This window comes from Acinonyx jubatus, chromosome B3, assembly GCF_027475565.1.
Source record: "Acinonyx jubatus isolate Ajub_Pintada_27869175 chromosome B3, VMU_Ajub_asm_v1.0, whole genome shotgun sequence".
NCBI classification, from domain to species: domain Eukaryota; kingdom Metazoa; phylum Chordata; class Mammalia; order Carnivora; family Felidae; genus Acinonyx; species Acinonyx jubatus.
The window spans coordinates 81,710,006-81,724,854 of NC_069386.1; the positions used below are offsets into that span (position 1 = coordinate 81,710,006).

The window sequence follows — 14,849 nt, forward strand, 5'->3', positions numbered from 1 at the left end:
TGGGTAAAAAGGCTTCAATATATACATTCGGTGGTAGGAGGGACACATTCAGGCCACAACACGTGTAGAGCAAAAAACAAGAATTTGAGGCCCACAGAGGAAAAAGGGTGAAAATTTTTCAAAACTATTAAATAAAACATTGTAATCCTGAGGATTTTGTTTCTATAAATTAAAAAAAAAAAAAAGACTCATCGTATAAATGATTTGGCAGTCCTTCCTTACCACTGAGCTGGGATAAAAGGACTTTTTAGCCTCTGGTTGAAAAGTTCACTTTTTCCATTAAGCGCAAAGCAAGGGACAAGGAAATGGGACAGTGCCCCCTCAGACCTTTCACCTAGAAGTCACAAGCCCATCATGAGACTGATTTGAGGAAGAGAGAATCACGGGGCCCAGGGAGAAAAGTGAAGAGGAACCCCGCATGTATCAGCCATGAGAAGGAAGCTTTAGTGATACCATCCATCTGCTGGTGCCACCGAGAGAGTTACTGAGGCCATTTTGAGAGGGTGCTTTTGTCGCACAGACTGTTGTCAGGCATAAAGGCAGTGTATGTCCACTGAGCCCTGTTAGTGCTTTCAGAGGGGAAATAAGAGCAGAATGGTCAAGCGGCTTGCATAATTGACCTCTCCAGGGCCTCGCCAAGAGGAAGACAGACGGCACCTGCATTCAGTTCCACTGGGAAGCACTGAAGATGTGGAGACCAAGTTAGATATGCCTACCATTTCTGGTCAGGATTTGATTCAGAGGAAAGAATTCACGGGGGGAAGAAGACACCTACCTGAGCTGTTAGTGTTCACTGGGTTAGAAGATACCATGAACCCGTCACTATTATTTAATGAGTAACTCTAACTCTGTTTTTCAAGCTTTGTTGGCATTTATTAACATTTTTATCATTGTGACTGCATACTTGGCTATGTGAAGGGTCTTCCGGAATGGCCAAAGACTATCAGGAAAGACGGTTAGCCAAAATGATCAGCTAAGGTTCGCAAGTAATAATGAAGATAGTTAATGTTTATTGAACACTAACTCCACACTCGGCAATGTGCAAAGCTCGTTAGGTACACCATCTCATTTAAGCTTCAGGGCACTTCTGGAAGATGGATGTTGCCACTGTCTTTATCAACCTCAGGCAGTTTCAGTTTAGAGAGAAAGGTCAAATGGTATGCCCAACGTCACAATTTGAACCCAAAGGTGGCAGATTTAAAAAAATAAAAAAAGGAGAAAGAAGGAAAAAGAAAAAAAAAAACACAGACATTTAGCTCCATGTGGGCCTTCCTGTATCCCTTGTCACTTTTTGTTTTTTTTTGTTTTTTTTTTTTTTACAGAAGTCAGGCTGAGTGGTAAGGGATCAATCAGACTAACCACTGAAGGGGACCTTTCATATCTACGCATCCATTACAGAACACGATTATAGCCCACAAAGTTGTTTATTCTGATTAAAAACATAGAATGCTGGAGATGGGGATCCAAGCCAGGGAGGCGGATACTAAGTCCGATGACCTATGGCTTTGCCTCTTTGAAAACATATGTCGGCTCCCTTGATTTAGATTTACTACCACCACCCTCTCCAAAAAACAGAGCCTCATCTTATTTACCTGCTCCCGGTGATTGCCCTATCCCAAAGCCCTCACTTAATTTTCATTCCTGTGATCACAGATTGATTAATTCTGCTTCATGGACCCGAGTGCCTTATGGTACCACTCCAGTAATTGAGATCATTTTCTGTGACCCACTTTAAGCTTTCTTTCTTCCCTTTAAAAAAAAAAAAAAAAAAAAAAAAAACTATTTTCCACAACCCCTTATTAGCCAATATAGTATTACTTCCCAACTGAAAATGATACAAGTTATTTTAAAAAGACCTGTGTTAAAGGTAATTGCTTATCTGAGGAAAAGGCCTACCCTGTATTCCAGGCACTGTGCTGTGTTCATTTCATTTCGTTCGTTCATCCCCTCCCCAACCACTTCAGTTGTTTTTACAGATAAGGAAACTGAGGCTCACAGTACCAAGGGCCATTAGGATTCTAATCCTGACATAGGTCATCAGACTGGTCTGGGGCTTTCTACATGTGTATTAAGAGGTCTCTGAACACTGAGCTGGTCACGTTCGCCACGGTAAAAGGCTCTGGTTCTGAAGGATTTCATTCAAATAAACAGTAAACTAGAGAATGTCTTCCCGAAAGTATGACTGGCTTTTTCTTGGGGGGGGGGGGGGGGGGAGGGGGGGAGGAAGAGGGGGAGGGTTATTGTTTAATTAGGGAATCGCTAACTAGAAACTCAAGCCCTGTGCCCTCCCTCTCTGATGCTTGTTTGGTTTCAGTGCCGATTTTTCCCTCTGCAAACCATTCTTCTCTGCATTCCTTAGCGCAGCCGCAGGCAAAGCCAACATCTAATGTTTTCAGGGAGCTGGCAAATTTCAGAAACGCCAATGAGGGCCTTTTAATGACATCTTTGTTCACTCATTTGCAGGAAGGGGGTGTAAACTGTGCTTGGAAAGCAGCTAATGGTTTTAGGAAAACACCAACTACTCTGTTTTGTACCAGAAAACCATGGGGTTCTGAAAAAACATTCTTTATATTGCCCCGCTTAGTCTCATCTTACCAAGAATTCTTGTTCGGCCAGAAATATTATTTAATGTTTAATATTAGACACTGAGAGGTTCACTCACTGGTAGCGTATTTTAATCATATTCCACATTATGCTGTTTTTGTTTTGTTCCTTCTTTCCCCGCCCTCGGGGTCAGACTGAACTCTCCAACAGTGATCTCATAGGTTTCTTAAATGTGTCATTTCTAAAGCCTCACTTCCTATTTGGATACATTGTAAGCCATAAACCAGAAAAAGCACAGGGACAGTGAAGAACATACATTAAACAAAAGATAGATTCTGTTTTGGACTGACCAAAACCAGCCTGTACCCGGACAGGGAGGAGGAGAATAAACATTTTGACGTCTTTGTGTAAATCAGGCAGATTCCTCCAACATGTTTTCCAATTTCTGTTCCATTTTTCTGTGCTCCCGCCCGAGGACATTGACGTCTGGACAATCAATGACACAGGCTTACACACACGTACTGTCGAGCACAAGCCTGGAAGAGCTGCTGAAATGGTTTAAAAGTTTCTGTGTGGAATCCACCACAAAGTACCAGTTAAAAGGGCCAGGAGTGAAAGCAGAGTTCCCAAATGACTAAAACTAAAAAAGATAATACCCCCAGGCATCTGTATGTCTCAGCATTTAAATTATATCCCTTGAATGCCAATTTGGACTTTGTGCCAAGAAGCAGCTGAAGCCCTTTTTCATGGAAATACCCAATAGAAGACCAATCTGTTTAAATGAAAGGTGTCTCTAATCATTCCGTATAAACATAACATGTTTTTATTTTATTATGTAACCTTGAATTATCTTGGCTTCTAATAAGGATCTTGTATTGTTACTGATTCTCAATAATTTCACGGAATTATGTTGTCTAAATGTGTATTCTGATGCCAAAAAAAAAAAAAAGAAAAAAAAAGAAAAACCTGTCTCATTATTTAAACACAGTTGCTTCATCTCGTACATTTCCTACTTTTGAAAAAGTCTGTTGTCCGTTAAAGAAATAATCTGGTCTGTAATGGGTTTTCCCTCCAAGGTCCACGTCCTCGTGGGTACCCGTAGTATAATGAAAACTGTAAGTAGATGTGTTTCTAAGTCATTGAACAATTTCCGTACTTCCCCCTTTCTGAATTCCAGCCTATTTTCTTCTCTTTGCAGGATTAGCGATTATATGGATCTGACCCCTGTAGACATTGTAGGGAAGAGATGCTACCATTTCATCCATGCCGAAGACGTCGAGGGCATCAGGCACAGTCACTTGGACCGTAAGTACCTCCTGTGTGAGGGAACAGCCTGGCTGGCATCATCGCTCTCTGATGCTTGTTTGGTTTCAGTGCCGATTTTTCCCTTCGTGTCTCCCGTGTGCATTTGAGATGACTGTCAGCACACAGTGAGAAAAAGTGAGACCTACATCACTTCCACCTGTGTTGGAATTAGATTGAAAGCTGGACCTCAGGCCTAGAGAAATTGCTGGATGGGTAGGCCCTCACACGGGATTTTGTGTTCTCTTGTGCTCTCTCTCCCATAAAGCCATGGGAAAACCTTTGTCGTAAGTGCTTTCTTGACCCTTTCATTTTCTAGAGAGCAAGTACCACTCTGAAATGTGTGGTCTCTGTTTCAAGATATACAAGGGAGAAGACAAGTTCAAATAGACCAGAGACTTTAACAATTCCTACTCGACTAACCGCAAAACTGAGGCCCAGGGGAGCTGGGACACAGTGGCAGAGCACGTCGTGTGGATACAGCAGCTCTCAAAGGCAGTGTCTTTTCACTGTATTTCTGGAAAGAGGGTTATTCAGAGGAAAACTTCCCTCCGTCTCCCAACTCCCAGGAGAGGGAAACTCATCTCAGCTGTTTGAGTCTGATTCCCAGCTCCTGACTCACAAGCTGATACCCAAGGTACCTTTTTTGGCATTGGAAGAAGGAAGGACCCATGGTGTTCTGGCCAGGTCCAAGCAGAAACTCCCACACCGGGTCCCATGCAGCTTTTCCTCATCACACTCAGCCAGGTGGTTTACACCGTGTGTTGAGGGCCTCAGACAATCCCATGAAGCATAAGGCACTAGACTACTGAACCTCTTAGCAAGAGGCTGCCCCTTTTCCCACAAGAGGTCCTTTTTATGACCAATCAGTAGAGTCTTCCTAAAAGATGAGGGCCCAACCAGCTCATCTTCCTAGAATGTTCTAAACCCAGTTTTGAACTCTGGTTTTAAATACAGGCAAGGGGCCACCAATGAAATACTACAGCGTGACAGTCAAGGTTTTATGTAGAAATGCTAGCCGGGTGGCCTTTGTAATTTACTTCCTCCCCCCCCTTTCTTGCCATGGTTGAGGAGAGCTGTCTCAGGTCTGTCCTGCCCTTTGCTGTTGTTGGCTCATTTTAAACTCGCATCTTCAAAAGCATAATGGCAAGACAGTAAGCCCGCCAAAGTCTCGAAGTGTGAGCATCTTGTACTGCCTTTTAACCGTGCATTAGCAACACTGATGTGGGACCAAGTTCAGTGTCAAATTTTGTATACATCACATCTCTGGGAAAAGCCTGCCTGCAAGGCTGCTCTCCAGCAGATTCTACTCCCAACACTGAGTGCGTGCCTTGGTATTGCACACCAGGGATTTGGGGAACACACTTGTTGCTAAGAATGAATGGGTGTTGTGCATCGCAGAAGCAGATGGCTCTTCAATTAATTGGGGGAAAAAAATGATGCTGCTTCCTGAAAAGAAACATCAGGTTCTTTGTAGCTGGGAATTTAGAGAAAATGGAGAAAAATCAGGATCTTTGGAGGAGGCTATAGATACATTTTTGGACCGATATATGCCAGAGATCCAGACTTTAAAAATGAATATACTGTGTTTAGGACACTGTCATGAACCATGCGTGTGGGGGGTGAAGGGTGCTTTTTCATTTTGGAATCTTAATTGAGGTCTAACTTCAGAAACCTGATGCTGACAAAAAAGAACTATGTCATCCTCAGTTATTATTTGGAAAACGTCATGCTATCTCTCTGGGATTTGATTTACAGCTTGAAGAAACACAATTCCTCAGGAACAGTGAGCTAGGGCAATTCATTTCTTCCCATGAAGCAGAGGTCTCCAACAAATATGTTTGATGCCATTCTTTCCAATCTACTTTTATCTCATTTTCAGTAACCAGAATAATTTGAGAGTGCTGAAAATAAACAACTCCACCATTCACTATTGTACTAGTCTCCTAATTTTTCTGGTATCTTGCCAACTAATAAACAGAGAAGGTATGCTTTTAAATTCTGTGATTTTTTTCATTACTTGATATTGACATACTGGCTATTGCTTTATGATTTAGCCTACTAACAATGATTGAGTTCACTCTTTCAACTCATACACACGACTTCTAATTTTAAGTTCTTTTAATAACCTCAAACACATGAAAAACAAATAAAATGAGCTGATAATTCCGCACAGTAAAATACACTTCACATATTTAGCTATCATGCTGTGGAATAACTCCACAATGTCAAGTAGCACACAATTAGTAAAACTGTAGGGGGAGGAAAAGGAGTGTTTTGATCCTGAAGAATTTTGATCCTAATCAGATTGAAATTTCAGCGTTCTTGTAGTGCTTAATATCTTCAATCACACACACACACACACACACACACACACACAAATCAAACTGATGCCAATGTCAGGTTTTGCATTCTGTGACTGAAATAAAATGCTAAAATATACAAATGCATCTCGCTTTGTACAATAAACATTAACATCATTATAAAGTAAGATTGAGTCTAAAATTGTGTGATGGAATGTCTGATGTTTACCTAATTCTCAAACCAAAGCCAGCCCAGTAACAAAATGACAGAGCATGTAATAAGTCTTGGTTGTGTAAACATTGGAAGAAAAGGCAAAATGCCAGGGCAGTATCCTGCTCGTCCAAAGCCCTAGGCTATTACTGAAGGATGCCTCAACTGTACCTTCTTGGCGGGAGAAGGTCATGGTGACAGAGAATCGGCTCAGGAATGAGATAGAATTCTAAAACAAAGGGGTGGTTAAAAAATAAACTACATTAACTATTTAGCTTTTCTTCCTAGAGCTATTGGCACAATTCCTGTTTCTGTGCATGAAAGGCAGGTTTTAGCCATCTGATATTTCTGATAGCTTGATATCTGTCTTACACTCCAGTTTACAGATAAAACTTTAAAATAAAAGACTCAATAGTCTTTGAGAACTCAGAATGCTATTTTTATCACTTATATCTTTCTCCTAGCTTAGGCATCTGTAAATCCATAGATGAACTTGTCTCTAGAATAAGAAAAGTAGAGGGGAATCTCAGCTCCATCAGGAATTGACAACTTTCATCAGTTGAACCAAGAACTCCGGACCACTCACTCTCCCACCAAGTTAACATGAGTGGCCCGATAGTTCACACTAGCTTCCCACATAAAGAATCAGTAAGAATCGCATTATCCTTACCAACATGGTGGGTGAGTGAAATCCTACTGGGATTCTAAAACCAAGGGGGTTGTAGGCCCTCTTCTTGCACACTGTGACCAAAGACCCCTCTGATTTGTTTTCCTCACGCCACCTTACTGGAGTCATTGAACCCAATTTCACTGATTCTCCAAGCCAAATTGACCAAATCACCATTTCACGGTTTGAATTTTAAACTACTCATGTAAGCAATTATTTGAGCATCTTTGCCTATCACACTCTCCACTTCTCCATTGCTCAGGAGGTATTGGCCTGAAGGTGACCAATCAGGTCTCCCCGGAGTCCCAAATCCCAGTTAGCTAGTGCAGCCATCTAGTACTCTCGCCCTGCCTTTAGCCCAAAATAGAAGGGCAAACCACAAATGCTAAACCGAACCGAGAAACATGTTTTGCATCTCTCTTTCGTCCCTTTTAGTCCAGCCTTCTGTCTATAGAAGTTGCTGAATTTGTCTTGAGATACCCCTGGGGTCCTTTCCAGGTCAAATCGGCAATGTTTCTAAAACCTGGAAAGAGTGGCAGAGAGAAACTTCCCTTTACAATGTCGTGCTCCAGTAGCAAGGCTCAGGGCTCTGCAGCCGTGGGACTTTAGAGAAAAGGAGCCAGAAAGTATAGAACTGGTAGCAGTTTTCCCTTCCTAGAACCTTAACCAGGATGAAGAAAGTCTGTAAGAGTAATTTCACAAAGAAAGAAGGACTTCTGCCTTGTCTACAAGATCTCGTTGAATTACAAAAGGATGGGCTGCCCAATATATTTGGAGGATGTTAAAAAAGAAAAAAAATACAGTAGCCTAAGCATTTATTTCTCAATTACAAAATTTTATCCTTCTTAACAAAAGTAATACACAGCTACCTGGCATAATGCAATGCATGCTGTTTTGCATCAATAACCCCTACGCTTCCCTCCTGAAGGCGTCTCATCGCCAAATGCAAGCCGACTGCTTAATGCAGGACTAATTAGTATATCCCCTTCCAGTCTGCAGGCCCTCCATTGTAATTCCTTCCCAGCTCATTTTTTTCCACAACCGAGCATCAATCAAAGTAAGTGCCCTGCCTGCCTCGGAAACACAAGATGTCCTCCATGCATTTGTCATCTGCCACGCAAACAAAGGGGGAATTTAATTGTTGATTTGGGTATGCAGCCATTGCACACAGTAAAGGAAGCTGCAATGAAGGGAGAAAGGAAGGCACAAAGTTTGGTGGGTGGGCCGAGTGCAAATAGCACAGGGGACTTTTTTTTTCTATCTTTCGATCTTAGCCTTTTTCGGGGCTGGGCCTTCAGGGATTTAGCTGCAACCTGATCATTGGTTGGACTTTTTCCCAAAGCAAATGAGTTTTTCCTCTTCTTCCGTATGAATATGGAAATGCCCATGAAAAGAAATACATGTAATAGCTACCGTGTCAGACTTTTTTCAGAAGCCAAGTCAGCCCACGTCGTGTGCCTGTCCATTAACCAAAAAAGATGCTCACATGGAGAAGAAATAAAGTCAGGTTTTTATGTAGAGGTGAATTGCCAGTATTATTTTATGTCTTTTTATTTTTTTTCTTTTTGAGGAAGTATGGATTTTGGCTTTTCCAGTCTAAAGGCAGGCAGAGAACAGAGATCAGCAAGGGCCTATCAGCTGAGTGCCCTCGGTCCCCTGCGTTTATAGAAATGCAGAATTTCAGGCCTACCCCCAGCTTACTGAATCCTCATCTGCAGTGAGCAAGATCCCCAGTGGACTCCCATTCAGGTTAACGTTTGAGAAGGATGGACTATACTAGCATTTAGAAGGCATTCTTGTCTTACATGAAGTAAATACAAATTGACTAACAATCTTAACGGCTTCATTTTCCTCTTCAGTTGGCTGAATCTTGTGAATAACAGTAAAATAGAAGTAGGGAATTGGCTACCGAGGGTATCTCAGTCAGTGCTCAAATGAAACAAGTATGTGATCACTTGATAAAGAGAAGGACTTCTTTACAAAGATGTCAGGTATTAGCCTTCTCCACTGATATTCAAGAGAGTATAAATGGAAGTAATCGTCAACATGTAAGCAAAAGGAGGTCTTCAGTTGTTTCCCCAGGTTAACATTTTTTCCATGTGCTTGTTGTACATGTGAATACAAAAATTTCCCCTGTTCAAGTTCATCTAAAATCTCTGAGTACTTACTGTATAGCTTTGTGGTATTGCAGTAAGTTTTCAAAAATAACTAAGATGTGGTCTCTACCTTCAGGGAGCTTACATACTAGTAGGGACGATAGCATGAAAACAACCAATGTTGGAAAGGTGGCATAAAATGAGGACTATTGAGATGTATATTTTTTTATCTTATCTTAATGTTTGTTTATTTTTGAGAGAGAGAAAAAGAGGGAGAGACAGAGCATGAGTGGGGGAGGGGCAGAGAGAGGGGGAGACACAGAATCTGAAGCAGGCTCCAGGCACTGAGCTGTCAACACAGAGCCTGACGCATGGTTTGAACCCACGAACCGTGAGATCATGACAGCCCAAGTCGAAGTTGGACACTCAACCGACTGAGCCACCCAGGCGCTCCTGTTGAGACGTATAAACAAAACACTGAAACCCCAGAGATGGGGGGCAGGAAGGGAGGACGAGAGGTTCCAGAGGTAGCATATCTTCCCTGGAACTTCAAAGAAGATGGCAAGAAGCCAAGGTGGAAGATGGGCAGAGGTGTAGGGTCAGGGGCATTCCAGAGCATAGAAAAGGACACAGAATGGGGTGCCTGGGTGGCTCAGTCAGTTAGGCAACCAACTTAGGCTCAGGTCATGATCTCATGGTTCATGGGATCGAGCCCCGCATCAGGCTCTGTGGTGACAGCTTGGAGCCTGGAGCCTGCTTCGGCATCTGTGACTCCCCTTCTCTCTCTGTCCCCTTCCCAGCTCATACTCTATCTCTGTCTCTCAAAAAATAAACGTGAAAGGAAGGAAGGAAGGAAGGAAGGAAGGAAGGAAGGAAGGAAGGAAGGAAGGAAGGAAGGAAGAAAGAAAAAGAAAAGGACACAGAATGATACCACACACGATCTTTCCTCTCTGCCCAGGAAGTAAGCCAGAACTTCAATTGGACTCATCTATTCTAATGAAATCCTAACATGGATCCTTGGGCTTTTCCTTATTACTATTTCAATTAGTAGCTGCTCTTATTACCATAAAAGGAAACACGTGATATTTGAGAGAAAATGACCCATTGCTCTTATAAAACACGTTCAGAAAAAAAAAAAAAACTTCTAAAACATCCATTTTAACCTAAATCAACCTAAATAAGATGAATTCCATTATTTCTTGTACTTTATACAAAGTTAAGAACAAGATGCCATTGTAAGTTTTAATTATTTTAAATTTTTTAATGTTTATTTGTTTTTTGAGGGGGGGTGTGGGTACACAAGAGGTGGGGGAAGAGAGAGAGAGAGAGAGAGAGAGAGAGAGAGAGAGAGAGAGAGAATGTGAAACAGGCTCAAGGACTATGAGATCATAACCTGAGCCAAAGTTGGATGCTTAACCAACTGAGCCACCCAAGCACCACCCAGGTGCCCCCTCTCCCCCCACCCCCCATTATATGTGTTATAACTACTTTCCTTAAAACGTTGATTTAATGATACCTTGACTATCTCAGAAAACCTCAAACTTTTCCTTGTTTAATACAAATGAGTGACATAAGGATTTAATTTGTGTAAGTGATTAGCATACAATGGTTTTTACATTGGGGCACCTGGGTGGCTCACTCGGTTGAGCGCCAGACTTCAGCTCAGGTCATGATCTCACAGTTTGTGGGTTCGAGCCCCACGTCGGGCTCTGTGCTGACAGCTCAGAGCCTGGAGCCTGCTTCGGATTCTGTGTCTCCCTCTCTCTCTGCCCCTCCCCTGCTTGCGCTCTGTCTCTCTGTTTCTCTCAAAAATAAACATTACAGTGGTTTTTACATTAATTTAGTGTTAACTAAGGATCAGGTCATTTGAACCTCTTTATGAACTCCACATCCCCTCTGGCTTCCTAGAATTCTTGGTGGGGCACATCAACTAGAATGTATCCGGTTACAAGTAACAGAAAACCCAGGCAAAAAGGAGTTCAGCTTTCTCTGTAATCGTCTCAAGTTTCTCTTCATGACCCAAAGATAGCTGTGGCACTGCCCATCACCAGTTCCCCACAAGACAATGTCCAAAGCCAATGTCCAAAGTCAGGAAAGGGTCAGTCACTATTTTGTGTTCATTCTTGAAAGAAAATACTCTTAGAGGCCCTCCAGGAGAGAGGAGCCCCCTTATGTCTCATTGCCCAGCATTTCATCAAATGCCCATGCCAGAGTCACCCACCAGATGGAATTGCCATGACTGGTTTAAACAATCAAAGTTCGTCCCCACTGGGACTTGGGAGAGAAGTGATAGAAAAGCCGTTCAATACACAACATGATGACTGCTGCAGGAGCTATAGGAAAGTTGTCGGGAGTAGATCTTAAGAGTTCAAAAGGAGCACATTGCTTTCCTTTCTCCCTCTTTCTCTTCTTATTTTACCTATATGAGAAGATGAATGTTAGCTGATCCTGTTGAAATCATTGTTTCATCATCTATGTAAATCAAACCATCATGCTGTGTGTTTAGACTCACACAGGGATGTACGTCCATTATTTCTAAATAACACTGGGAGAAAAAAAAAAAAAGAATAGCTGTCCAGTGGACAGTCAACGATGCCTGCTACAGGGGAGCATCCGTAACGTTTTCACAACCAAGTATCTCGGTTTCTGAAAATCTACACCATAGGTGAACAAATGAAACTTGTCTGGGCTCCTTTAAATACTCCTGTTTTTACCAAACATTGGTTTCTGTGTACCTATGCCTCACTACTCATCTATCTCTTGTTCAAGATGTTTAGTGCGCTTCATAAAATAACCCCATCCAGAAACACAGGGTCCACAAGAGACATAAAATAAATCTAAGATCCAACCTCATCCTTTTACCTTTTTTTAGTTCTGCCTACATTCCAGCTTAACCTTGCCAATACTTCATTTTTAAAGGGAGGTAAAAGATTCACCCAGGCCAGGTCAGACCCCCATACCACTTGCCCTAAGAGTGACCACGGTTTTAAGTTTCTTAGTGAAAATGCCAACTATCTGTCTCCCATAGAAAGGCACATTGAGGTAAGTCCTTTTTTCAGAATAAAGGAAACTTTCCCATTAATTCCCAACAAGAGAGAGACCTCCCTGTGGGTCTCACTGTCCAGCGTTTCACCGTATTCCAAACCTAAACCAATCACTGGTAAGGAATGGAATTACCGTGACTGAGGCTAAAAGGGGGACAGGGCCACCACCTAATTTTGCTTACTTTGAGATCCCCCAGTGCCTCGCACAGAGTAGGCACTCAAAGGAGTATTGAGTGAATAAATCCACCATTTCCTTCATTTCCTAGCTGTAAATTTTTCTTATTTCCATGTTCAAGAGTTCACTGTTTCCCTTTATATAGCAAACCCCCACCAAAAAACAATTTTAAGTATAAGGGCTAAGAAATATCATCCCTGACTATTTTAGGTCAAGAAGGGCAGGAATGAGTGGTACAGAAACTCTGGCTGAACTGAAAGCAAGCTTGAAAAAAAATCTGAGATCTCAAATGTCACTCATGCCAACCATCACTTTGATTTTTCCTGTCCTAGAACATGATACCATCAGTGTTTAAAAGGCTTGGTCTCCAATTCAGTACATTATCATGAAGAAAAGGAGAATTTATTTTTTAAACTTAACAAATTGACACGTCCTAAATCAATGAAAAGTTTTCTCTGCATGATTCAATATTAACAGTTAATAAAAATCTATCAATTGGCAGTGGTATAGGAAAAAACCTCTTCTGAGGTTATAAATCACACAGATAGCAACTCAAGCAGGGCCTGTCATTAGTGTATTAGGGGGAAAATCCATAGATGATGCATCGTCATTCACGGAACATCCACAGGTCTTCTGTCCTCAAGCTCGTAACTCACGTTAAGTACCAAATATCATTAAACTTTACCAACTATTGCTCAGCACAGAGATTCACAAAAAAAAAAAAAAAAAGACACACACACACACACACACATTGAAAACCAATTTGTGGATGTCTGCTATTTAAGAAATCTAACTCACTAATTGCAAAATCTATAGGAAAGTCTGCACAGCATCAAAGCCTTGGTTGATCCTATGAGCAGTTCCAAATGAAAAACGGTCTGTGTTGCAAGTAAATAAAGCGCTTCATGCACAGTTTCTGCCTCTAATGCTGTTTCTCCTGTGGGTTTTGAAAATGACCTTCCTGTAAGCATCAAGGACTGTAACTTTTAGATAAAGAAACTTGTTCCTGTTTTAAGTCTATGTCAGGTTCATTCCCCTATAGCCCACAGTTTTCAAAAGCAGAGGAAAAAGTAATCCAGAATTAAAAAAAAAAAAAAAGTCCTGTTTCCAGAATGAAGTTCCCTGTCAGCCTGCCTTGGGCCTTAGGTGGAGAAGCAGAGATTAAAGAGTCAGTATTCTTTTTCATGTTTCATCTGCCAGTTTTGTGAATGTAGAAAGAAAACCAGTGGCTACAGCTAAGCACCCAACTGTGGGTGTTAAGTCGAAAGTGTGATTCTAGCGCACACGCCCCCTTACTTGCACACCCTCCATATTAGTGAATTCAGAAATAACACTGGAGTTCCTGAGAGAAGGCACCCCTTCTCCATTCTCTGCAGCCACTGATGAAGGTACCTCCAGGAGGGGTGAATGGCGCCGCAGATGCGTCCTCATATCGCCATGACGATAATGAAGCTCTTTGTTCAGCTGTGTGAATGTGAAGTGTGCAATCTCCGATGATCTCACCATTTCCTATTTATTCTATACTTACCTGAATACGCCAAGTATTGCAGCTTTTTAATGCATATGCAAACCCCTAAAATGTCCTTTTGTGAGACACTTCGCTAAAAGACCGCTTTTGATATGTGTTCATCTCCTCTTCAAACCGAATTAGACTGCTTCCTTCTTTTGAAGACACAAGTAATTCACTATTTAGAATCTTTGGCTTTGATTTGGTAGAACAGCCCAACAGGAAGGGACCATGTTCTCTTTTTTTCTCCATATTTCTGAAGGCAAACTTGTACTGATTTGTTTTGATTTACTAACAGAATTATGTTCCTGCCACAGACACAGGCTTCCTTTATGTCCTTTCAGTCATCGGTCTATTTCTGTGGACAAAGTTTTCCCAAGGAAAACTGAAATCCCTCTGTTTGGTGACTGTGTGCTGAGCCATGGATGTGCGCTTCAGCAAGAGTCCGTCAGGTTTAGTGGGGAGAAGAGTTTTCCTCCACAAGCGCAACATTTCTTGCACGCCTGCCACGAAGCTCAAACCAAGAGACCAGGTGACATTTTTGAACAATATTCAATAAAACTGAGCATCCAGCCTTTGGGGGAGGGGAAGGGGGAAGCGTGTGTTTGACACAACAGGTCACGTGTCCTAAAATGGAAGTTCTCTGCAGTTTTCTCTTGATTAAACTGTATTTGCCACTCCCTTCACCGTTAGGGGTGGGTGATATTTGGACACTAATAGCCGAAAATTGCCAGCCAAGCAGGATTGCAGCAGTTCAACTGGGAGGAGCTAAGTCTCTTTTGTTACAGTCTTGTCACAAATGTGGGGCTCACCTCTGTCCTCTGAAGAGCACAGTCTATAACTCACAGGCACCTTTGGCCTGGAAGGTGGGGCGGTGCGGATGACCGCTTCTTGGTTCTCCTCAGAGCAACAGCTACTGAGAGCGATTGGTTCTGCCCTAGACTTCAGAGTAAAAGAAACAAGTTCTCGCGTGGTAGCAGAGGCGCTCCAGATTATGCCC

General features: G+C 42.1%; 1 protein-coding gene and 1 long non-coding RNA gene across 14 annotated transcripts in view; one reads left to right on the forward strand and one right to left on the reverse strand.

Moving 5' to 3' along the window:
• The window catches only part of NPAS3 (neuronal PAS domain protein 3), an 853,174-nt gene that overhangs the window by 824,333 nt on the left and 13,992 nt on the right, over window positions 1-14,849 (forward strand). For all 9 annotated transcript variants that reach the window (XM_027065563.2, XM_027065562.2, XM_027065566.2 and 6 more), the window contains one exon: window positions 3,743-3,849. In XM_027065563.2, the coding sequence (XP_026921364.1) occupies window positions 3,743-3,849 (107 nt within the window). The remainder of the gene's footprint in view (window positions 1-3,742; window positions 3,850-14,849) is intronic.
• The window catches only part of LOC128316017 (uncharacterized), a 214,345-nt gene that overhangs the window by 115,191 nt on the left and 84,305 nt on the right, over window positions 1-14,849 (reverse strand). The gene's annotated exons all lie outside the window — the stretch shown is intronic.